The sequence below is a fragment of the Momordica charantia genome (assembly GCF_013281855.1).
Source record: "Momordica charantia cultivar OHB3-1 chromosome 5 unlocalized genomic scaffold, Mcharantia_2.0 BLBB01000005.1, whole genome shotgun sequence".
Taxonomy (NCBI): Eukaryota; Viridiplantae; Streptophyta; class Magnoliopsida; order Cucurbitales; family Cucurbitaceae; genus Momordica; species Momordica charantia.
In genome coordinates, this window is record NW_028275163.1 from 19,366,706 (window position 1) to 19,393,711 (window position 27,006).

At 32.4% G+C, this 27,006-nt stretch overlaps 1 protein-coding gene across 4 annotated transcripts; it reads right to left on the bottom strand.

Annotated features, from left to right (window-relative positions):
* Nucleotides 1-7,939: 7,939 nt before the first annotated feature.
* LOC111016636 (protein kinase family protein / protein phosphatase 2C (PP2C) family protein) lies at nt 7,940-24,423 on the bottom strand. Of its 4 annotated transcripts, none has more exons than XM_088124102.1 (13): nt 24,183-24,423; nt 23,966-24,083; nt 23,657-23,823; nt 20,374-20,441; nt 20,026-20,249; nt 18,919-18,970; nt 16,585-17,122; nt 14,910-14,979; nt 14,603-14,822; nt 14,390-14,494; nt 13,442-13,537; nt 13,025-13,168; nt 7,948-8,644 (listed from the first exon to the last, which is right to left on the bottom strand). In XM_088124102.1, exons 1-13 carry the CDS (start codon nt 24,301-24,303, stop codon nt 8,057-8,059), a joined length of 2,511 nt encoding a protein of 836 aa, XP_087980228.1. In that variant the 5' UTR covers nt 24,304-24,423; the 3' UTR covers nt 7,948-8,056. The 4 variants fall into 4 exon arrangements, with proteins under 4 accessions (XP_087980230.1, XP_087980231.1, XP_087980228.1 ...); XM_088124106.1 differs by having other exon boundaries at nt 8,404-8,637; nt 24,183-24,420; XM_088124105.1 differs by lacking the exon at nt 24,183-24,423 and having other exon boundaries at nt 7,944-8,644; nt 23,682-23,823.
* Nucleotides 24,424-27,006: the final 2,583 nt, after the last annotated feature.

Consider the following 27,006-nt stretch of genomic DNA (forward strand, 5'->3'; position numbering starts at 1 on the left):
CATCCTGGTTACGATCGACCTCGGCAGTGGTAGGAGCACCAACATTGTTCGTTGGACGGTCCGTGTTTCTATCCTCACCCTCGAATGCAGTCTTTGGACGTTGACGGATTTCCTCATCAGCTTCTAGTTCATCTGATTCTGGTGGTTCGATTGCCCTATTCAAAAACCTCAACTCCGATTCAGTCGGTTCTAAGCCCTTAATTCTAGCATGCACGGAAAATGATATCAATACTACATAGTTTGAAATAAAGTCATAAAAAAGGGTTAGACTTACTGTTGTAGACTGGAAGATCTCCCTCTCCAGCACGAGCCATCCAGTCGAGTGACCGCACCTCCACCGGAGCATGCGGGGTACCAAACTATCACTTATCTTCCTGGCAACTCGTCCTATCATGGAAGATATTGTCTCATACACCCACACCTGCACAAATTACAAATAATGTTAGTAACGATTAGTATGTCCAAATTAAATTAAAAATTTATATATATTTATTTACCTGAAACACCCACGGGAAACCATACAAACTGTACGATTTCCTCAACGCCCCCTCAAGTGTCTTCTTCGCAAGTGCTCGCTCTAGACTCCTCATAGTCTTCTCAAATGATAGTTGCCCCCAGTCATGGTTGCAGCACACTTCCCAGTCATCTACTATTCCAAGCAGACTACTGTCGTACTTCACGCTTCTTTCCCGCCCGTAAAGTACAAATTCAACAAAGTATACAATTGAGACCTTCACCGCATCCCAATCATCCTCAAAACGAAGCACTTCATACTTCTTCTCAAACTCAGCCAAGGTTAGGTCTACATTATCATCGAAGTACAAGGCCCTAAGCCTACGAGGATAGGTGTCCTTCATAACGGTGGCTGTCGAATATTTTAGGCTGCTAATTAAATCAAATTCTCTCCGTCCAAAGGACACCTTACTACCAAACAAGTTAAAACTCATGGTGTCCTTATGACTCTCATTTACCTCCCAAAGCAACAGACAATGAATTAGTAGCCCGTTAAAAACAAGATCCACATCAAGCAAATGCCCAACTGCAGTCGTTTCTTCTTAATAGCCTCGGATGTCTTCGCTAGGTGCGATAGACAGGTCAGTTGGGACGAGACATACAGCGCGAGAGGGACCTTCGGTACCAAATCCATTTCCTATAAGTAAATACACACAAACATTTACACTCAGATTCAAACCATCAAGTTTACACTAAACTAAACCATATATGGTCAGAAATGAACACTGTTTAATAACTCACTAAATAATTCGGGCAAAATATATATTACTGTTAACAAAGTTTACATTCTGTAATTTTCCTCGGGCACAACCTCGGGTAAGATCGGGCTCGAGAAATTTCACAGAATATACATTACACAAAAATATGTAAAGTCGTTCAACGTTTGTAAGCTTCTGTCATTTTTCTCAGGTTGACCTCGGGCGAGGTTATGCCCGATGTATTCAGCATAGTCTGAACCTCGAGGAACCTCGAGGTTCAGCCTCAAGCATCTGACGAATACCTCGTCCTCAACCTCGCCCGAGATCGACCCGAGAAAAATGGCAGAGCTCTCCTCCTTCTTCAACCTCCCAACACACTTCGAACGGTTCCCTCCCACATACCTCAAAACTCAATTTCAGCTCAAAAATCAATTTCGGCAGAACAACAATGAAGGAAATCACAGCAGAACAACCTCCCAATAATAGAACGAACAAAATAAAGTAAAATCGGACAGCGAATCACTCATTCGTGTACATGGTCAACAAGATACAGTGCTGGTGTTTAGGAATCAACGGAAAAAAACCCATTCAAGATGAAAAAACGTAGCCCTAACCCCACGGAACAGTGGAAAAATTGAACTTACCTCGAGCGATTTCGAACGGAGACGGAGCGGGAGAAGACGACTCACGTGAATGGAGAAGGAGAAGACGACTCACGCAAACGGAAAAGGAAAAGACGAACGGAGAAGGAGAAGACGAACGACGACTGAAAACGAAGAGAAATGGGGAAAGTTAGAACGGTTCAATTTTTTGAACGAAGGGTACTATAGTAATTTCGCTACCTATAAAAATTAATTTAATATTAAGTGGGTCATTAGGACACAATAAAAGAAAGAGGGTTATTTGAGCATTTCAAAAGTTTTTGAAAGTCATTTGAGTCAATATCCCAATTAAACTCTACCTTTTATCTCCGTAAAGAAAGCAAAAGGACTGCATTTCTTAGCGAAATAAATACTACATTTCTTTGTCTTTGTTTACCTAATGAGTACTGAGTGGTTTTTTTTAATTTATAAATTTAATATTTTATTTATCTATGCAGATCAATATTTGATGAATTTTATCAACTGTTTTACATTGATTTATTTTATCCATTTTACTTTTGTGTAAACATCACATATAATTCTAAGGGATATTTTTCACTCTATAAATGAAATATGTATTTTTACAAATCTCACCATTTTTCATTTTCTTTAAATATATCAGAAGTGTGACTTTTCTTAATGTATCTTACATGACATTTGAGTTTCAATTTATCCGAATTATAGTGTTTTTTTTTGTAACATTTCAATTTTTTTACTATATTTGGAAATACATTTTTTATGTTATTTATTTAAATGCCTCTTTTTATTAACCTAGGTCGTGAGTTCGAATCTTCTCCCCAGCATGTTCTACTAAAAAAAATGTAAACGCCTCTTTTTTAATATACAATTTATAATCAACTTTTTTTTAGTTCAATATGTTGGGAGGTATATGCCAATTACCGGTGAGCTATGCTCGCTTTGGTCAATTTATAATCAACTTTGTTTTATAATTCAGATATTTTTTCATATTGTAATCTTATTTTTATTTATACTAGTAAGAAACACGTGCATCGCACGTGGAAATTTCATAGTTTTATTTTAAAGTTTAAAAATATAAAGTTTAATTAAATAGTTAAAATGCTTATTATAATTTGTCTATTTTCTCCCTCAATGTTTAGATTTTTCATATTCTCCATGTTTATCTCATAAAATAGACATTTCAATAATTCTCGTCACCCAATGATCTGGACAGTGTGACTTAAAAAATTTGAAGAGCATCAATTACTTGAAATTTTTCCGTAACTAAATTATAATAGGTAAAAATAACATCTTGACACATATTTCTAGATTTTTCTTATATGTTGTATATAATCCAAGTATTCTTTGAAATTATAAGTATTAACATTGCATTGAAAGAAAAACTAAAAGTTGAAATCTAACTAAAATAAAAGAAAATGCTAGACATTGGAGGGCACGGTTGTTGGGGATCACAAATATTAAAACATGTTGTTGTCCTACATCAGAAGAATAACATTTGGGACTATGTATTGGGCTTATAAACTTGGTGTGAGGTAAGTCAAAGACCAAGGCCCACACCCACGTCGCCGTCTGGCTCAGGCCTGGCTTTCTTTTGGCCAAAATCGTTTTGAATTTTTATTTTTTTAAAAATTCGATTCTATTTTAGGTCACTCTATCACTATAAAAAGATCATTCCTCTGTCATTTCATATCATCCAATTCATCTCAATCTACACTCTATTTCTTCACTCTTCCCACATCTTTCCACTATCTTAACTGAGTATGAGATTAATTCCACTTCCATTCCGACGAGTGCAAGTCTGAGTTGGAGGTTCTGTTAACCTTGGGGAGCATACCGACAGTAAAACGATTTAGCATCGAGGTCGTTCCGATTTTGCTTTCAAGGCAGTGGTTCCGTCCACGGCACAACGATTTTACCTCCTAGTTCCAATTTTGTCCTTTATTTTCCTACAGTTGAAAACAAAATTAATCAATCTATCCTTGGCTACTATCTGATCTGGGAAGATCCTGCTGGACTTGTCAAAATTGGAACCACTTGACAGATCCAACTACCGCCGATGGTCACAGAAGTAATTGATCTTGTTTGAGTCGTTGGAGACCGACTACATTCTCACTGCTGCTCAGCTCGTCGCTGTTACTACCGTTGCCACCACTATCACTGCTGCTACTGCAACTGTCGCTATTGTCACCGCAACCGTCACTGTTCTGCCTGCCGTTGCTGCCACCGTTTCAGCTGCTGCTGCTGATCCCTGGACGTCTACTGCCGTCGAAGCTGACAAATTCGAGAAAGACAACAAAACGATCTGTGGGCATCTTCTCAACCATATGAACGACTCTCTCTTTGATCTCTTTGTAGTCCAAAAATTTGCAAAGGTCATTTAAGACACGTTAGAGTCTAGATATGGTGGGGACGATGCAGGCAGAAGGAAGTACGTCGTCGATAAATGGCTTCAATTTCAAATGTCGGACAACAAACCGGTGATGGATCAGGTTCATGAGTACGAGAACCTGGTGGCAAGTGTGTTGTCTAAAGGCATGAAGATGTGCGAGATTCTTCATGACAATGTGTTGCTCGAGAAATTCACTCCTTCCTGGAGTGATTATCGCAACCACTTGAAACATAAGAAGAAAGACCTGACTCTACAAGAGCTTATCAGTCACGTGCGGACAGAGGAAACCAACAGGCTAAAGGATAGGCTTTCTTCTCAATCCCTAAATTCAGTTAAAGCTAATTTAATTTAATCTTCTAGTGCTTCCAAAGACAGGTTCAAGAATAAAGGGAAGCAAATTGCAAGGGATAGAGCTCAAAAGAACGAAGGCCTCAAACCTAAAAATATTGGTGGAAGAATCAATAAATCCAAACTGGTCTGCTATGTCTGTGGAAAACCAGGGCACAAATACTATCATTGCGCTCAAAGGACAGATAGGAAAGATCAAAGGGCTACTCCACAAGCCAACCTTACAGAGACGGATGACATCATTGTTGCTGTGATTGTGGAAGCAAATCTAGTAGAGAACAAATCAAACTCGATTCTTCACACATGAGCATCCAGAAAGTTGTATAATATTGATAAAGTTTGTAGAGAATAATGAAATTACCCACTTTATATTAGAGTAATTCATAAATTTATGGTGGTCCACTAGTTGATTATATTTCAATAGTTTAGGAAACATCACGAGAATGAAAATTTATATTTTCGCTAATAAAAGAGACCTAAGACAGGAAATACTTCTCTATTGACCATCATTGAGTTTTTGACAAGTAAGAGAGATGAACAAAAAAAAGTAAGAGAGAAGAGAAATTTGTTCTTTTTCTCATAACCGATACATATGGCTAACAAAATTTTAGTGGCGTTTTATTGACTGGTTAGCAGGAAAGTATTATTCCAGACAATGCACATGAAATCTTGATTAATGATCATGATCATTGTTGTGTATTCACAACTCACGTGAAAACAGGTGCAAGTATACACAAAATGTTCAGTTATGGTATAACACAAGGTCGTTTCCACAGGGACTAAAGCTATACTTTGAAGTAGTAAAATAGAATACCAAAAGAAAAATTAAAAATGAATTGATTAAGACAGTAAGAATGTTGTAAGAATAACGGATGAAAACAATAAATGAGTAGGAGTAAAAATGTTATGCAATTCTAGGCCTACAAAATAGAGAACAAATTGAAACGAGTCCTGTGATACGATATTAAAGTAAATTGAGGATACAAAAACTTAGAGAGTAAGGTAAAACTTAGAGAGTAAGGTAAAATAAAGTGAGTTTCTCTTTTTTTTTTTTTATTGAAAATAAAAAATAAGATGATATGTAAACACAAAAAAAGAAAAAAGAGAGACCAAAGTAATGTCTAAAGGATTTGGTCGGTCGCATATTTCCTCAATTCTCTTTGATTTCATACCTATTAGGGTGATGTCTTGAAACTTGAAAGGTAAGAATCCAGGTCGAATTAAACATTTTTTAATTTGAAATTTCAAAGAAACTCCATTTTTGGGCTTCAACCTTAACGAGGAAGACCAAACTAAAATTTCTTATTTATTTCTAATGAATAGAAAACATTTTCCAATTATTTTATAATAAGACTAAATTATATAAATTTTAAAAGACTGTCACTAATAATCACTCAAAAAGGTTAACGTTTGGTTGGTTCAAAATTACAGTCACTTTAACTTTTCCAAACTTTTAAATGGACGGAAATATTAATAGAAATATTAATTTTTGAAATAAAAAATTCATAAAATATTTAAATTAACATGTAGACGTTTTACTTTATATATATCGTCGATTTTTATTGTGACGTTATGAAAATGTCGATTCACTTTTCATGTCGATATCGAACTCATGGACATATAGAAATGTCGATAAAAATGTTGACATATTGGCAAAAATTTAATACCCTATACCTTTCGTAACATTTATAATTTAAAAAATAAAAAATAAAAAAGCTTCTATCATCATTCAATATACGTTTAAAAAGTTCGTCTTTCACCTTTCTCAAGAGTGTTTTAGTGGAAAAGATTTTCATCAAACTCACCTAAAAACCAATCTGCGAGTATAACTCAAGTGGATACATGGGCTATCTCTTCACATAACATCCTTTAGGAACATTCCAACTCTATAATTTTCTGGATATGCCTTTTTTGAATTAATTCATTTTGGCTAGATTCTATTTTTTTTTTATTGAATGTGCTCGTCTGAATTTCTAAACTCTTATAACCGTATCAATATTCATGAGATTTCATCTCAAAATTAATTGGCAATAAGAGGAGCAACCAATTTATATTAAAAACTCTTGTTAGGTCCTTATCTTTTCAATTTGGGATCTTTAATGATACAATTTTAATTTCCAACTTATCATGCTTATCAACGTGTCAGTGAGTTAATTTGACTAACAAACGACACTAGCCCGAAACAATCTCTCTTTGAAACTATTTTATCTTTATTTTTTTAATTCCTTAGAACAATTTTCTCTAGTATATACTTCTTTTGCGTTAATGAGATTCATACAACAGTTGAAAATAAGTTGTTTTAAGCGTTTTTTGGTAAAATTAAAAAAATACTAATTAGATACTTATTCTAATAGTAAATTGCTTCAAAATATTTTTAGAATTTTTAAAAACATCTTGATGCAGGCAAACATTATTATAATAAATTTTAAAAAGTGCTTTAAGTTGATTTAAATTTAATTTTTACTCTTCTAATAATGTTGCCAGTAACTAGTTTTTGTTTTTTTTGTTTTTTTGTTCTTTCTTCTTTTATTTAAAGAAAAAAATATATACTTGGTAATTAACTATTTCTTTTTTCTCGTTTTAAAATTTTAAATTAACAAAAGAAAATTTCATAAGAAAATTAATTGTTTAATTAAATATTCAAATTTTTATGTTATATTTATTTTTTTAATATTTATTATACATTTCATAAATCAAAAGAATGATAAAAGAATACTTTTGGTTATGATTTTGGGAAAACAGTAAACGTAACAAAAAAACTTTATTTTGTTTTTTTTTTTTTTTGAAAAATTAGATACGAGGGATCTGAACTATTATGTCAGAAATATAAATAATAACTAATAACGTTGCTAAATGAATCCTTAATTTTCGGACTTAATGAGTTGGAATAGAACTAAAACTATATAAAACTCGGATAAAGGCTCTCTTGTGCCTAAGTTTATTTCTACTTTAACTCTTATACATAGAAAATGAGAGTCAATATTTTGACTGTTAATTTATATTTATATAAATTGTTTTCTTTCACTTGTATAACTATCCGATTTAATTCATTAATCCGAATAATGAATATAAAAATGAAGATATCTATTCAATTTCATCCCTTTTCTAAAAAAGAAAAAGAATATATATGCAATTCTATGTAATCCATCCCTACAATTAGCAAGTGAATAATAATACATATACAAAGTGAAATTATAAAATTGAAAATAATACAAAGTGTATATATAAAATTTAAAATTATAATAATTATAATAATATAAATAAAAAACTGAAACAATGTGTATCAAATTCAATCAACCTTTCCTTACCAAAAAAATTAAATCAACTAACTTTTCCTTACAAAAAAAAAAATTAAATCAGCTAACTTTTCCTTACAAAAAAAAAAAAAATCAATCAACTAACTTTTAAAAAAAAAATCAATCAAACTAAAATCTTAAAAAAGTAATAATAATAATAATAATAAATTCAATCAACTAAAAAAATTTAAATCAAAGTCTGAGAGATAAATCAAGGCCATCGCTATTGCACTGATCAGCGGCAAAATTTTGTGAAGAATTACTGTTTTGAGTTCCCATGGCTATGGATTCCAATCCAATTGCAGAGAAATTCACGTTTCCGCCATTGTTGCCGCCTTGTAATAATCCGCCGGAAGCACCGGCCAACGCCTGCGACTGCCGCGCCGCCGCCGCCGCCATGTATTGCTCTCTGGACCACCACCGGTAGCCATGGGCGGCGGGGGCGCCGAGTCTGACTCGCGGGTGGCTCGGTTGACGAATCGGAAACCCCAGGGCATTGTTGCGGAGAGAGTGAACCGCCATGGCGGAATAATACGGATAGGCAAAAGATCCAACCGAACCGGCGGAGACGGCGGTGTTGAAGCTCATTGCGGTGGCGGCGGCGGCGGCTGCTTTCTCTCTCTTGATGAGGGCTCGTTGGAGTTTATGAGCGTTCTGATGGCCGCCTAAAGCCTGCAGATTGGAGAACTGTCTACTGCAATATTTACAGTAAAAAATCCGGTTTTCGTCCCCCGTCTCTGTCTTCGCCTCCGGTAGCGGTTCCGATCCCGACGCTGAACTCTTGAAAGAATCCAACAAGTTGAGCTCAGAATCAGAGCCTTGAGAAGAAGACATTGCTATATGAAAGAATACAATCTCTAGAGAGCAAAAAAGAAAATTTAAAATTTTAAAGGTTTGAATTTGGTTGTAAATGTGTGGGTGTATTTATAGGGGGGAGAAATGGAATCTTTTATGGAAATTAAGGGGAAGGAGGCAGAAAATGGAAATAAATAAAAAGAGTAAAAGGGGGGGGGGGGGGGGGGGGGGGGGGGAAGAGGTAGATAAAGAGGGAAGTTTTGTGTGTTATTGCAAGATATGGACATTAAGTTGTTAATTGATTTTAGGGTTTGGATTTTAAAAATGGTAACTACAAGAGAGAAGATAATAGGAATGTAAATATGGAAAATATGAGAGATTTGGGGAAGGGATATTTGTGATATTAATGAAATAAAGTTGATTAGAAGTATCTATTAATTATTTCTGATAACAACAGAGGATCCATTAATTATTTCTTACTCGTAGGATATTAGATATTGTGTGAAAATAATAATGTAGTTCTTCTTTGGAATTCGATGAAAAATTTCCCAATTTTTCTTTTTTATTTTTTAAAAACTTTTCAATGAATATTTTTTTCCTAAATAAATTAAATTTCTAAAGATAAAACTTTATTTACAAAGTCTAATTTCTCCCAATTACATATATATTGGATAGGGAAGAATACATGATTTTTTCTTAGTATATGTATATATAAAGAGGATAATATAATTATTTTAGTTTGTACATGTGTGTATATATAAATATTAAAAAAAATGACGAGGGGCAGAGAACGGGGATGATAAATATATTCTCATTCTCGTCCACGTTTAGGTGGTGGGAAAAAACTTTCCTCGGGTGGAGAATCTATACGAGAATTACCCACCCCATTTAATTAGGCGGGTATCCTCAAAGATGGGGCCCACATGTAAAATGGACGTTCCTAGGGGTAATAATTCAAACTCCCGATCTCTTGATCAGAAAGAAATAAGTATTTTAACCAATTGAACTATACTCCGATTAAATTTCGAAGGGGGTGTTCATGCTTGGATTATACTTCACAAATATATCATTCCTAAACTGTTATTTATCTACCATAAAAAAACTACATATTAAAGTATTTATGCTTTAGTCAACTAACAAAAAATTATCCCAATATAAAATATCAACACATAGTCATGTAAAAAAAAGTGCCAATATATAAAAACAATGATAATTTTGACCACACCAATGTATGGGACAAAATTGAAAATTTTGAAATTATAGGAATTAAATTCTTTTAAAATCATATGGACCATATTAAAATTATGCTACAATTATATTGATATTAAACATCCGTCAACACATTGACATTTCCTATCGATATGTCCATATATCCATAAGTTCAACATCGACATGAGAGGTAAATCAACATTTCCATAATAGTACAAAAAAATCGATAAAATATGAAAAATATCAACAAAATGTTACTAATATATACATAGTATTAATATTAATCATTTTTAACTTATTTAGAAATCGAAAAATGTTTATTTGTTAATTTAAATATTTTTTATGATTTTTTAATTTCTCTAACTTTTACAAAAATATCCATCGACATCGACATTTTATCGATATTTCCATCAAATTGAGATCTCAACATTTTCATCGACATCAACCTTTAAAACCTTACATCAAACCGTGTTACTTTTTACCCATGACAAAATGAAATTGTTTCGACAATCAAGCAATCAGATAATCAATCAAAATATCAATACCTTTGAAAGAAATAAGTGCAAACATTCCTTTTGGCCACCGTACAAAAAAAAAGTTACTAAGTAGAATTTTGTCACAGCAACTGTGTCTAAAAGAAAAGTATGATGAAGATTGAAGATGATGAAAAAAAAAATTAAAGATGAAAGCAATGATATTGCAAGTAAAACGAATAAAGGAAGTTAAATTTAGGAGAGGCAAAAAAAAAAAAAGTAAATAAATAAAAAAAACTATTAGAATATAGGAGAGATAGTGGAGAAAAAAGTTATTTTAATTTTAAAATTATAATCGAGTAAAAAAGGTAAAAGGTTAGCAAATTTACACACGATTAGACAAAACAAAATGAATATTAGTTGGGCCATTTTCAAGACATCTACTCCAATTTCTCTAATTTATTTCTATGTGAGCCGAGGGTGGCTAGGGCCAATTCTTTTAAATCCTTTTCTTTTTCCATGTAATATATATTAATAATATTATATAACTATTTTAATTTATAAAATAAATATAATAGTAGAATATAAAATAATCAATCAAATATTTAAATAACTATTGAGTTGTTTACAAGTTACATGATTTTATTTTAATTAATTTAATATATATATTTTCTTCATAATATTTAAAAAAATCAACGTTTATTGAGGATGAAAAAATCTTGAGAAAAAACCCCTAAAAAATACTTTTGAAAAAGAGTTTTAAAATTTTCATGAGGAACCTTCCAAATATTCTTAGTTTTTTTTTTTCTTCTTTTTACATTTTTTCCCTTTATTTACAGTGAAAATCTTCCAATTTCCATCCCACCATAAATAATATATTTTATTAATCTATACTAGTTTTTACTTTTGAAATTCTCACTAGTTTATTTGAAATATTTTTAAACCACACGATAAATTTCCTAAAGTCTAAACAAAGAGTCCTAACTTCGTTTATCAACTAATCATAAAATTTACCTTGTAATCGCATTAATACATAAAATAAAATTTATTCAATAGTTGTGCTATTAAATAATGCAACACTATTAATTTAAAAAATAAATAAGTAATTATGTTTTCAAGGGCGTTTCTACATGCATACACACAGGCGCATATATATATACTAGTGTATTACCACATGCAATGCATGTAAATTTTTTTTTTAATTGTAAGATAACTTAAATTTTATATAATTTCACGTAAAATATTTTAAGTATAATTATTTTTAAAAATAATTAAGATTAATTTTTATATATATTTATTATTATTGACAGCTAATTACTAATAATAAAATGTACTATTTATAATTAATTATTAATGATATATTTTGTAAATAAAAAAATTAAAAGTAAAGGAAAAAATTATATATTAATAAAAAAGTAAATAGATATTTTAATATTTTTATTTTTAAATTATTTCAACCTAATATGGGTCCTTTATTTTATTTTTTTAATATTTTTCTTGTTTATTAAATATTTGTTTAAAGCTAACATTTTGTTGAATTTTTTAACTAAATATAAATTATTTTATTGATTTAATTTTATATTATAATTAAAATTATTAAAGAAAAATTCTTCAAATTATATTATTAGAAAATAAAATGACCAAAAGTTTATATTCCACAAAGATTCTATACAAATTATTGTTTATAATTAATTTATTAATTAAACATTTTTTTATGTATTGACTTCTATGATTGTTTTTTTTTTCAACGAGCTTGTAATTATCTATATTTTAAACAAATATTCTAAATAAAATTGCTCAAAAAAGAAACATTCCAAATAAAAAACACACTAATTAGAAAAATAACAATAGTAACAAAAAAAAAATCCAAATACTTACTATACACTCATCTTTTAGAGTAAATATGCTCATTCTTGAAGATTGCTTGACATATACTATTATTCAACTTTGTAAAATTGTGGAATGGTAATGTCACAAACCTAGTATTCGAGGTATGTAGATTCAACATATGCCTCCCTTACAACTTGATGAATATGTCACAAATATCTCGAGATGTTTTCATGATTGAATCATCTTTGAGAGATGTTTGAAGGAACTAAGAATAAAAAAGTATTGAAACTTGTGAAAAACATGTAGAAGAAAACCTATTTTTATAGTAGTAGAGAATAAAACGTTACAAAAGCCTTTCAAATTCTAAAACTCTTGAAATTCTAGTATGAATTTTAATTAAATTTTAATTAAAGAAAAAATTAATTTTATGTTGTTGGAAAACTTTTTGCATTCTAACCTTTTATATTCCATGCATTTATAGTATGGATAATTAATAATTAATAATTAATTTAATATTTGTAATAATATATTAATGGTATAATTTGTAATTTGTAAATTTAGTAAAGGGCAAAAGTGTCCAAAAATGTTTTTCCTACCTCCTACCTTTTTACCTTTTTAATATAGTATAGATATATATATATATATATATATATATATATATATAACTCACGATATCTTGTTATGAACAATGAATACTTCAGAAATGCCATATCACATTCCTTTGGGAAGGAATGTGTTAGAAACAGACATACCCTTTTCTGTATGGTATGTAGAAGAGAAGAGACACCCTATATTACTCCACTTAATAAATCCTCTCTACTGTAGATACTGGATGCAAAAATACAACAATTACCGTGATGTTATCGTTGCTGCCACGGGCTGCAGCTTCTGTTGCGAGTCGCTTTGAGCACATTCCCGGTTCTTTGACAGTGTCTCTGATTATACTAACTACCTCAGAGTTGCTGAGGACATCCCATAGTCCATCACTAGCCATAACCTGATAAGCAACATCTCAAGGTCTCATGATCAAGAAAAATGGATGAAGTATAGGCTATGAAGAACAGCTGAATTGTTCGATCGACCAATAGCATCTATTTCGATCATGCCTAACATTGCTCATTTCATAAGTTGAAATTGAAGTCACTGACCTAAGCCACTAGCTAGTGTATTATTTATCAAGGTGTGCATAGCATACCAGTTTTATGCCATCTCAATCCCTCTCTCTCACTTTGAAATGAAACAGAACTTGAAAAATGAAAACCAAATTTACCAGGTAATCATCCTGTGATGACAAAACAGTTTCTGTTATCTCAGGTTCTGCAGTTACAGCTGGCTTCAGATCATCATCGCCAATTGACCGAGTGACCTGTTAAAGCTTGAAGAATCAATAGAAAACATAATTTCATAAGAAACAAAAAAAGACCAAGTATTCTGCAAACAATCTTATCCTTATAAAGATGTACTATATTGGCACCTGAAAAGAGAGAATGTGTTTATAATAACTATATTCTTAGGATTGTAGATATTAGACAATGAGTTGGTTAGGAAAGGTTGAATATGAATAATGAAAGCTACGAAAATTGGAAATTTTTTATTACTTGAGAATCGGGAAGAGATAGTCATCTTGAGAGACTATCAAACCTTCGTACTTTCCTTTTATTAGTATGACTAAGACTCATGGTTCATATCGTTATTAGGTGTTTCTTTACTTATATGATAATTAGTGTTACTAAAAATGTACAACCGATAAAAATTAGCGTTGTAAAATTCCACCAACAAGCATGGAGTTGCATTTCATAACAATGATTTTCAAGATAGAAATAACTAGATGGTGACAGGTAAGATTCCAAAATAAACATGTGAATGTCCACATCTATGTAATGGGTGATTGGTACATTGAATAATCCTGTTAAAATTGCTACTAGACCCAAAAATCTAAATTGATAAGTTGAGGCATATTTAATATTTCTGTAAATGTTATTATCACTCTCCGTTGGACTCAGATATTAATTCAATTCATCCGACAAGTGAACTATTAATCTCATATTAATTAGACAAGAAATGACATTTCATAGATTCAAACAAACTAAAAACTCCTTACCACTCTAAATCCTGAATCTAAAATTCTAGCAGATAATATTTATCATCAACTTGACAGACAACATCCTGTTTCCATGCATTTTAACATATCAGTTTTCATAAAGTTGAAAAGAGAGACCTGAAGAGCGGCTGGACCAACCCTCCATGTATCAACTAGCCACGTGACCTGTCCTCCAGCACTGATGACGCGCTCTCGCTCCTCGAGACAACTAGCGACATGATCCTGATAGACAATGTCAATTACCTCAGATACGTTAAAAACACAAGATAATAAAAATATTAAAAAGAGCAAAAAAAAAGAAGAAAAAAAACACACACACACGAAACCCACCTTACTTAAAACAATGGGATTGCCAGCCCGACACAATATGGTCCTGCAATCACCAGCATTGGCAACAAAAAGCCTGTCTCTAACAATTAGAGCAACAACAGCAGTGCAACCAGGATGCCAGTCTTTCTGTTTTACTTTCTTGGATTGGCGAAAGAAATCGAGTTCTTTTCTAAACTCGATATCCGTTTTTACAAATGTTTCCACTAATGCATCTGCAGGACTGCACGTAGAAGATTAAATCATCATAAATAAAAAGAAAAATTTTGAAAGGTGAGAAATGGAAAATATTAAAAGAAAGAATGGAAACCTGCTTGTGGAACAAGAGTTTCTCAAGAATCCAGGAATAGCTCGAGCTGAAAACTCAGCAGCTGCTGCACCTGCATGCATTTAAGCTATAGCATTTGACACACTTGTAAAAAAATATAAAAAGATATTTATGTTTGGAAAACTGTAGTATTATGGATAAAAAGATATTGAAAAGTTACAAAATCGGAATTTTTGTAAGAGATTATTTAGAGAAATGAAGGTTTTAGAACATATATTTTATTTCTTTTTAAAAAATAAAATAAGGTAACAACTTGGTGCATGCCTTTTTAAAACAGTGTTCCAATCCAATTTCCACTTGCTAGGATAAGTAAATTGTATCAGGACCTATATATTAATACTCCAACCCAAAGTAGTCACCATGTCCTCAAGGTCAAAATCAAGGAATTGTATATTTGATTTGATCAGCCAGCTCCTCATAATTTCACTTAAGAGGTGTTTCTTTTGTAGTCTCAACCCCTTGCCCTTAGGCTGTTGCTTTGTTACTTCTTAATGTATTCTCGGTATCTTATCCCCAAAAAGGGAAAAAAAGAAACTTTCAGACCCCGCTCAAGAACTGCCTTCTTTTCCTTTTGTTCCACTACTTTGCTAATTCTAACAAATTCAATTCTCTCACGTCAAATATTTGGTTCCAAACTAACTTCCCTCCGTACATGCTTATAATTGTTTTGTAGATAATTTATCCCCTTCCAACTTTGATCTCCTTCTCAAGCACGAATAAATTACTTTGCAGGCCTATCAACTTATCATGTTCAGCCACTACGCATCAATCACAACTCTTTCATTGGATCTACATGGTGTGTAAAATATGTTGTCTCTAAAAAACAACTTTCATTCAAAGAATGAAATATATAAATAAAGGGAGAAGGTCCCATAAAAAAACCTGGTAACGAAGCATAAAGAGGCTCTCAATTGGGTGTAATAGAAGAGAGATTATTTCCAAAAATTTTTAAGTTACACCAAGAAGACTGAACATAGACAGTATAACCGATGAATCCTTCAAGTCTCTCTCAACATCTTGTAAGGAAGAGACTAGATTTCTCACTAGCTGACACTTTCTAAGGAAGACATTAGATTGCATTTATGATTAGCCAAGGCTTCTCCTCCAAAAAGTGTCAAACCTATTCCACCAAAGTTTTAAGAAGAAGAAGAACCAAGGAAGAGAAATCAGCATCTTCACCACCATTACTGCAAAAGGATGCACCAAGTGGAGAAGAGCTTTGGCCAGGTTTCTAAGGTGAACTTCATCACTTGTATCGATACCATGTTACATATGCTAACATTTCATTTTATTTTCCATTTCAATACTATTTCTCTTGTGCATTAATTACTATACAATATTCTAACTACTAATGCAGGAATTCAACAGAGAACTCTTCATAACCAAATCTATAGTTAGTAGCAGAACAAAATAAATATTTTGAACAAAAAGGAATTCGGACAAAAGATTTCGAGGAGATTTTACTGGGGGAAATTTTACATTCAATCTATTTCTAACAACAATTTCTCATAGGTTCTTAAAGAAAGCATTATTCAAACAAATATATGTGGAATTCTCACTAAAGCAACAGGGTATTGTGAATTCATGATGGTCGCATCCTCCTCCAATTTAGTCTGAGGTGTTTCAATAGTAGTTAAAAGAGTTTACAATTACAAACCTCTATGACCATCAAAGATCCCAAACACATGGATGTCCTCTTCATTGCACATGTGCGGCAAAAGGAAATGTGAATCCTCCATGGTCTCCCTTCTCCCACAGGTTGAAAAGGATCCGCATGAAAGTATTGGGTGGTATGCCAAATCAGCAGTTGAGGAATCAGGCCAGACATTCACAGCACACCTATTTGCATCAGAAGCCTGTCGAGAAAAATGTTCTCCCTGATTCGACCAATTAATATCTTCTCGATACGCGTAACCATTTTTATTAGTATCACAAAGTCTACCACACAAATCAGGATGTACAGGGGTGACAGATTCTAAACCCTTGTTGTCCTCCCAAATTGACTCCAAATCCATGACTATATCAGAAAAGGACGGTCTATTTTTAGGATTTGCATCCCAGCACCTCCGAATAAGTGACAGAAACCTTGATGGTGTGCCAGACTCCAAACCAGGAAGAGCTGGCCGCAAGCCACCTGAAACAATAGCTGCTGTAAGCAGCTGCTCTGTATAATTCATTTCCAGTACAGTGTGCGCCTGCCCATTGAAAACTCATACCATTCATCTAGCCATCAAATACTTTAAACAAGGCAAGATAAACAGAATATTTTGATGCATCACTGCTAAATATAGATATGAAATGTGATAAGAAAGTTGTGATATGCCAATGCCCCCACATCATGGGGCAATAGAAATTTCCAGTTGAATAATGGTTGTCAATCTATTTTTTTTTTTTTTTATATTTTCCCGAATCAATGTCGTGTGATTTACACTAGTGCATCCTTATAATCAGGGTAAGGCTTGTTCACAAGACCTCATGGTAGGTGATACCACAAAGCCTAGGTCCTTGCCACTACGCCATCCCCTAGAGGACGATGGTTATCAATCTAAGCTTTTCTCTTTCTTTTATTTCTTTCTTCTGCTTCCTTTTTTTTTTTTTTGCGATAGAAATAATTTGAAAAATAAAATCTACAAGAGGAAGATGAAAGCCTAAGACCATGCAAAGGAAGATAAGAAAGGACTTGGCTAGCAAGTGTAGAAGCTAAGCTATAGACCTATCGTTTTATCAAAAGAATTGCTGAGATTATACTGCAAAACTAATCTAATCCCACAAAAAGTAAAAAGGTTCATCTTTGTTCAAGAAAGCTCTTTTGTCCATTCATTCCAAAAGATCCACATAGGAGCTCTTATGAAGTTAACCAAGAGATCTAGCTGTCTTTAGACAGACATCCTCAATGAGAATCAGTAAAGTTGCTGGGGAAAGGAGCAGACCAGCCAAATTCACCAAAGACCGAATTCCAGAACCGGAGGGCCATGCGGCAAGAAATGAATAGATGGTTTTGTGTCTTTTTAGCTTGTAAGGAAACGAACTTTGTATTAGAAAAGCCAAGGTGTATAGTATATTCAACAGGAGGAGGCAGCGAAGGAATTACAAAAATGCATGAAAGAAACTATGAAGTAAAAAAAGAAACATTCTGTTTGCTAATGGTTCCCAACTGTGGTAGTGGAGGAATACCTCCAAAAATTCCTATAAGAGGAGAGAAGCTACAAAATAATGAGACTGAAAAGAACACCCCACTCTTTGGTTGTCAGCCTTCGGCATTAATGCATTACTGAACGCATTACCCAAATCTCTCTTTTTCTGAGACCTTACACATTACTGAACACACTGAACAAGTGCTTACTGGTTGGCGCTAATGGATTACTCCTACACCCATCCTATTTTTCATGTATCCCAATCCCGTACGTAAGGATGTTAGACCCATCCAGTGACCGTACTCTTATCACCTAAGCAGCTCACTGAAGACCTTGTCCTTAAATGTGGAGCCAGTGGCGATTTGGGGACTTAGATCTTCTCCTGCTGATCATACCTTGCTGGAACTGCAGGTCCAATAGAAAGATGCCTCAGTAAGTGACACAACCTGGGAACTTACTACTCAAATGGCTTCTCAATTTCCGGACTTTTACCTTGAGGACAAGGTGGTTCTTTAGAGGTGGAGTAATGATAGGCTCCCAATAGTTCCGGTATATCACAGAGAAAAGGCAAAAAGCATGTAGATGGTAACTTGGGTGTTGAATATAGTATACAAAAATACGTTTTAATAAATACATGTTGAACGTTCCAAGTCCATTTACATTCTCCTTAATCAATAGCTGATCTCATCAATTAGAAGTACTTGCAAGATCCAATGGAATGGTAGAATCATATAAATGATAAAATAGAATAAAAGTAAACCTTTTGCAAGCCTTTACTCATTTTTATTACTTACGTTTACTGGGTTTCATCTCTAATATATATTGGTAAAAGAATTAACTAATTCAACATATCTAACCTGTGCTTCAGTTCGAAGATCAGTATATGGAACAACACCGGTCAAAAGCTCACTGCAGCAGGAATAAAGTAGAAGATTCAAGATTCATGGCAAAATTAGAAAGATTGCTCCAGAAAAAATGTGAATGGCCAGCCAACTTTATGAGAACTATCAAACGCTAACAAATGATGAGAAAATACAGTAGTCCTATCCTATTCATGCCGTGCACACAACTGGATGCATAAAGTATCTAACTCATCCATAGGGTCCAATAAATTTTTGAATTTTGAAGGGTAAACTGACAAAATTAATCCTAATTGAAGGTCTCATTCTCGTGCATGATTATCTCCCGCATAAGTATCAAGAAAAAATGTCTCATAGTTATTATTACTTTTTTCAAATGGGACCTCAAAGTAATACTCATATGCATAACAACTATTAGCTTTCAGTCTCATTTTGGTCGTTGAACTTTCAAAATTCTATTTTGGTCCCTAAAATTTCAAGTTTATTTAATTTTGATCTATAAACTTTCAAGATGTTTATTTTAGTCTTAACTTTCTTTTTTTTAGTACAACATGTAGCTGTCGGGGATTGAACAACTTCTTGATTAGAGATATAGACATTTATTGGAGCCATGGGGCGAGCATTGAGTGGGTGAATCTTAGGTGGCAAAATAATAACAATATCCAAATTAGTTATTTTTTGAAAGTTAAGAAACTACAATAGACATTTTGAAAGTTATGAACTAAATGGAACAAAACTGAAAGTTTGGGACCAAACTAAGATTTAAATTTAATTTATTATTTTGGATGGCTTCCTCTGTTGTTTTTTTTTTTTTTTTTTTTGTAATAGATTAAACACAATCACATGGCTACCGATGACCCAAAAACATGATAGGTACCCAAATCCATGGATCAAAATCCTACTGCATGAGTGCATTGCACAATTAAAAAGATTCCAAGCTGGAAAGCTGACTCGTATACATTGACAATTTTCCTTCAGTAGGGAAGCTACATTATGACTCACAAACGCTTTCTTCCTTTTTAACTGTCACTTTCTGCTTCACAGTTTAAACAAGCAATAGCACGAGTCTGTAGAAATAAATTAACAAGTATTAGAAAGTCTTACTTTATTAAGATGCCAAAACTGTAGACATCTGATAGTTCTGAATGTATTTCCTTCTTCAATATCTCAGGCGCCATATAAATGAGCGTCCCAACCATGCTTTTCTTATAGAAACCACCCGTTGGCTTGCCAGATGACTTCCAGTTTTCTGCGGAGATTCCTTTCAGATACTTGCGGTGCACTGCTAAACCAAAATCGGCCAAGTATGGATGTAAATCTTTGTCAAGCTGCATCAGAAAGCCACTAAATCTTTAGAGCTCAAGTACACCCCAACAAATGCTGCACAACTTGGAAACTTTCATAGCACAAGCGATTGACCAAATTAACAAAGTAATTCTGGAAGACACTTACAAGAACATTTGCGGGTTTCACATCCCTGTGTACAATCCCCAAGTTATGCAAATATTGCAAGGCCTTAGCTGGAAAAGAAAAATTGGAAAAAGAATAATGTGAAGACGAACTAAATATGTATGCGTAATTAAGCCTAAAACTGAACATAAACCTACTTATACAAGTTTTATTGCATCTGCAGCAGCAACTTTATTGTTATTTTTGTACAAGACGATTAAAAAAATGGAGAACTGCATGCCAATTGCTCAGCCGTTTAGCTCACAGCTGACGACAAGATGCTTGTGACACATGAAAAAAAGAACATCACCAGATAAGATCTTTAATTGCTGACAGTGGAATATAAAATAAGCAATGTTAGCTGAACCTCAATTATCCACTTTTCTCTTGTTCAGGGTTTATCCAAAGAATAAGTGAATCCATGCAACAAGTTTTGGACTCCCGATTCTCAATTCATTTATTCTTCCCACTTTAGAAACTTATATCATACAGGTAGTCATTCATGAAAATTATTTTCTACCGTGCATATCAACTGTAATATGCAACAAAAATCACACTGTTTTAACAGTCGATCTCAACTAGAAGGCACTTTTGTATTAGTTCCTTGTGGCGGGGTTTTTTCTATCACAGCCCTCGGCTGTTCCTTTTTGCTAACTATTGTGGTATTAGTTTTATATTTTAAAAAAATTAGTTTGTTTAAGTAACAATTACTTTGTTTTATCTTTTATTTTTCAATACTTTATTGAAATGTTAGCCAAATTCTGAAATTAAAAATAAGTTTTTGAGAACTAATTTTACTAAAAGCACTTTTAAAAGCCAAAGGTACTAAAAACAAAATGGTAAGATGACAAAGGCCATGTATATATCATTGCACAGTAGAATGGCAAGTAAACAAAGACACTGTTGCTGCTGTAATATTGATGTTATAAAAACTTATATACTGGTTTTTTGCCACACTTTAGTATAGAACTGAGTTCTTTAAGCTTCCATTAGAATCCTGAATCTCCATTCAATCAAAGGAAAAGGGCAAATATATAATACGGACACCGTTGATAATATATTGGGTTTTAGACTCAATCTAGTAAAACAAGAACCGATGTCATATTCAGACTGGTTTGTAGAAGAACTGAATTCTACAAGCTTCCACTAACCGTGAATCTCCATTCAATATAAAAGAAAAGGATCAATAATTGTGAAATATTCCAAGTATTTTTAAGGTAATTAAGAGCATTACTAGTTTATCCCGAGCTCTTTAAAAACAAGATTAACACTCTGAAAACTAAGAGGGATGCCAAGCATATTACAACACTCCTTCAACGCTCAAGTTATCAGTATTAGAGCTCTCTCTCTCTAACTCTCCCTTCCTCCCTCCATGTACAACAGATTGTACATTCCACTATTTAAAATCAATGTCATATATACTAGAAAAACGGGCTTGCAAATTGTTCTTACACACCACACTTTCTTAAAAATTGTACTTGGTATCAGAATCTCAAGGCCAACCCAAAATCTCAATTGAGAGATCTCATCCACTGCAACATGCCAAAATGCAACAGCCACCATTTACACTGGTTTGACAAACAATGGAAGCCTCGATCTTGGGAACTTCTTCAACCTAATTCTCTCTGTCAAACTTTATGATCAATTAAAAATGTCTATGAAAAACAATCGTTTTTGCTATACTTGGTGTTCAAAAACCTGATGACATATTTAGAACAATACTGCCTCCATTACAAACCATTAAATCAGAGTCTTCAGCTGAACCTTTACCTAATCCCGTCTGTGGAAAGGGTTACAACAGACCAATCATTGTTGGCATACCCCAAGGGCAGCTCGATAAAAGCTGAATCTTCAGTCCTTAAGAGCAGTCTGGAAAGCACTTAACGAACCCCATGGTTCAGCAAACAGATCAAGAATAAACCAATTGAGGGCCGGTCAGTCTTCAGACAACAATGAAAGGAGTTAAGAAGATGAGTGATTATCTCACAAAGATGAATAAAACAGCTATCAAGTTTCAAGCATTCTTTCTGGATTGGATGGCGATTATTTATTTCCGATTTGCCAGATCAACTCAAGGAAACCATTTCTTAAGAACTCCACGCAACCCTACTTACATTTGGAAATACTCTCCTATGGTTGAACTTAATCAGTCGTGACCATCCAGGAAGCCAAATAACAAAAATCTCAAGCATCAAAATCAACCTCAGAACAAAAACTACAACAGAAGACAATTTCCACCCAACAATTTAAAAACCAAGCATACAGATAGTGGAGGAAGATCAAATCGAATAAAAACTCTAACAGAAGCCAATTTCCATCTAACAATTTAAAAGACAAGCATATAGGTCGTGGAGGACCACATTACTCGAGAACAAATAATTCCAAAAAAACATGCTACGTATTTGGAAAAACAGGGCACTCAACTCCTATATGCTATAACAGGTATGGGAGGACCAACCACACAAGAAAGCAATGGAAATCCTGCAACTTCTCAAGGAACCCGAAATTTTGGGTAACAAAAGCATGCTCATGTTTTCATTTGTTGTAGTAACTCGTATCAAGAAAATACTTTCTCATCAAATACAAGAACTCTCTACCGTAAATGCCAAGTGCATTTTCATTTGTTGCAGTGAAATAGTTGCTTAAAACTGGGTTATAATTCTTACATGCTCGGAAGTGTGAAATTTGATGTTCTCTTTTTTCTTCTTTGGTGGGTGGGATTTTTTTAGACATTAGAATATGACTCTGAATAGCCCCAGCACCAACTTCAGAGGTATGCATGCTTCAAATGCAACCTTGCGAAGGTATAGGCATGAAATTAAATATTTGTCAACATGCCAATATTTCCATAAATATTTTCACATGTTCAAAAGTTTGGCATCAATAAGAAGTTCATCAATATTCCTATTAAACCGTAATAAGTATTAACAATACATCACTAATATAAACAGAATACTAATGATTAAATTTTTTGACTTATTTAATTAGTGTGGTATGTCATATGTGTATTTTTTAACTTAAATATTAATATTTAGTTTATTGATTTTCATAAAATTGAGATCACAATATTTAAAAGCTTGAGTATAGGCACAACTCTATCATCATTAAATTAGCTAGTGCTTAAATGATGGTAAAATCCATATCTTGAGAAGAACAATGCATGGATACAGAAATCAGATCACTCAAATTATGCATATAAAAAATTATCAACACAAAGGTACAAGATAATTACTCAAAATGAGGAACAAACAGGATGTTATTCGAGCTGATACAGGAAAAATATTACCTAACTCTAGAGTGATCATGAGCACCTGATTGATACTTGGATTCCATTCTTCCGCATGCAATTTCTCCGCGAGATTTGGAGACTCGTAAAACTCAAAGAAAAACATGTAGCTAGGTGGCTTCGCATTGGCTGCAACCAGTTTTACTATGCTTGGGTGGTCTAATTCACTTCATATAAAGAAAATTTGACTATTAGAAGAAGGAAAAGAAAAAAAATAACACACCCATTATCAGTTATCTGAAATTTATATAGTGACAGAAAGAAAGACATAAGGATCCATCAACAGAACAGAGAGAAAGAGGGACTGACCATAGCAACTGCAACTCCTTATGGAACTTGTCCAAATCCTCAGAAGTAGACAAGATGGGCTTCTTTACAGCAACTTTTTTACCATCCAACCTTCCTTCATACACAGTACTCTCGGCCCCTGCGTCAGCATTTGATATACACACGCTTTCAACAAATCTATTCGGCAATTTCATGACAATTGGATCGGAATCAAGTCATTGTAGTGTTTAGTGTTTACCTCGGGCAATCGGGGAGAGGAGCGTGAATGCGGAAGATTGAAGATGAAGAGGAATGGATTTGCTGGAGCAGCAGCCTCTGACGCAGGTGTTTGGATCCGCAATTTGCAGCCCCATATCCATTTCTGGGAAGCACGAAGAGAAATGTTGGACGAAGATCTCATTCTGTGTTCAGTTTATAACACATGGGAGCGTGGGATAGTTGTAATTGTACTACTCCCTTCGTCAATTCTCAAGTTTTGCGGTTGCGAACAATAAAGCTCAAGTCGAAGGCTTATTATTATTTATTTATTATTATTACTATAATTTTTTAGTACCAAATTGAAGTTAGTTAGATGGCTCTAAAACGTTACTAAACATTTAACATTACATAATTTTGTTTGAAATCATAAATTCATAAAAAAAATGTGGGGTATAAAGGTTAAACTTACACTTAGACTTACCACTCTTGAGATATATGTTTAAGTAATATTCATTTTGACAAAATTAGTAGTTAGTAATTAATATATTTAATATTTTTTAAAATTTGTAGATTGAACACAAAGTTTATTTGTTTAAAACTCATAAAATGTATTGAACACAGTCAAAAGTTTAGAAAGTTATTAGACTATTGAAAAAAAAAATTGAAATTTTAGCAATCAATTAAAGTTTGTAACGTTTAAGAATTTATCGACACAATTTTCAAAATTTGGATTAAACTTGTAATTGAGCTAAATTAAGGGGAAAATAGGATAACTTGTACGTTTTTTTCCCTTCCTTTTTTTAAAAAATTAAACTATAGTTTCCTACTACATGTGTTTTGGCTTTTCCCTTTTTTTGTAATTTTAAAAGTTTGATTTCAATTCCTATAGTTTAACTTCGGCCTCCTTTATTTTTAGTTTTCTAATTTTAAAAATTGAGGCCCCTTTGATAATTTTGATTTTTGGTTTTTCTATTTTTAATTTTGACTTCCGGTAGAAAAACAAAATATCAAACATGTCGAGTAACTATTTTTAGTTTTCTGTTATTAAAAAGTTTGAAAATTAAAAATACATATTTGAGACAAAAAATTCTATGTAAAGTACAGATGACAATGATGTGGGTGCGAGTGAGAATGCTCCCTCCATTCTCGTGCACGAAGTGTGTAGTTGATTCATATAGTTTTTTTTCTTTTATCTCATACTGTTTTATTTCTAAAATTTAAGTAGTCCAAGGGTAATTTTTATAATAAAAATTCAAGAACCAAATATGGAAATGAAATGAATAGAATAATACATAATTGTTATTTTATTGGAGTACTTACCCATGTCTCTCAATGACTGTATTTGACGAAGAATAATCAACCTTTGCCTATTTTTCATAAATAGAGATTATATTTTAAACAACAAAAGTAAAGTAAATTTGTAATTTTAAAATACTTAGTATCCTTATAAATTTAAAAAAAAAAAAAAGTAATCCTCTCTTTGTAGACTTGAAGATTCTTACACATTTTATAATTCAATTTGCTACTGTTTGCAATTAAAACAAACAAAAATATTTTCTTCTATTTTGTAGTTTAATTTTATTATAATTTTTTTTTTGGTATTTTATGTTTAAGTTTGGCCTAATAATTGATTCATAATTTTAAATATAGTACACATCTAAACATGAACTTGTTAGATATAATAATGATATATCACCTTTGCTTTTTGTTTTTCCTACCACCTAATAAACATAGGTGATAAAGAACAATGGGAAATTATATCTAAAATTCAAATCGGAATTTTTTTAGCATTGGAATCAAACATAACTAATTTCAGAAAAAAAAAAAGAAAAAAAACTTTCAAAACAAAATAGAAGAGACGAAGATTATCGTACTTTATGATTGGAAAGATATGTTTCTTATAAAACTTTAATACAATTGAATCATTTGGGAGAGTATAACTGGGAAGTTCATGTCCTTTTTTTAGAATGGAAGCATTTGGAAAAGTAGAATTGAAAGTTTATGTCTTTTTATAATGGTGGACAATGAATTTGGGTAATAATTGAATTTAATTAAACCGTTATTTTTTTTATCAGGATAATAATAATGGTTAATATGTAAGTTACAAAATGAATTTCTTAAAATAATTTATGTTGAAAGTTACAAATTAATGGTAAAAGACTGTAATTGTTACAACTTTATATTTATATTTGAAATTTACAATTATATGGTTAATTGTCATATATTAATCCTCAATGTTATTTAAAAAAAATACTTATAGAAAAATATTATTTTTACATAAATTAATTTTAGTCTGATGTACTTTTTATTGGGTTTATAAGAAAATTGTTTAATTTTATTAAATCTAACCATGTCGGTGTGTTTTTTTTTCCTTGTATTCCTTTTTTTTTTTTTGGAATTTATCTCTTGATATTTAAAATATTCCTATCCTACATTATATAATTGTCAACACTTTATTTTGTTCTAATATTTTAAAAATATTATGTTACATACTTAATTATTGCGTTTTTTTCGATTCGATGGTGGACCATCTTAAACCTACCCTACTAAAACTCAATATTACAGCTTAGCTTAATTACTTTGATTTGATTGATTTTTTAAAATTTTATTTGTTTTTTAAAATTTATATATTTAATAGTGGTTAAAAGAAAAAATTAAGATGGTAAAAACAAAAATTAAGTATAAGTTCATTTTACAATAAAAATATAATTTCGTTTCATTTTATTTTATTCTTTTAATTTTTTTGGTTGGAGATAGATCATCAATATTATGTTTTTATGGATTTTTCCATAAATATTCATTTAATATATTCTTTCCGGATTGATTTTTTTTTGGTCAATACAATAAATAATAACAAAATTTTA

Bases quoted from the DNA above. Each gene is read 5' to 3' on its own strand.
- LOC111016636 (XM_088124102.1), bottom strand. From the start codon at position 24,303: ATGGATATGGGGCTGCAAATTGCGGATCCAAACACCTGCGTCAGAGGC. The intron at 20,250-20,373 runs GTAAGTGTCTTC...TTTCTGATGCAG, and splicing joins TGAAACCCGCAAATGTTCTT to CTTGACAAAGATTTACATCC. The intron at 8,645-13,024 runs GTAATTGTTGTA...GATTCTTTCAAG, and splicing joins GCAGCAACGATAACATCACG to AGTTCAGCGTCGGGATCGGA.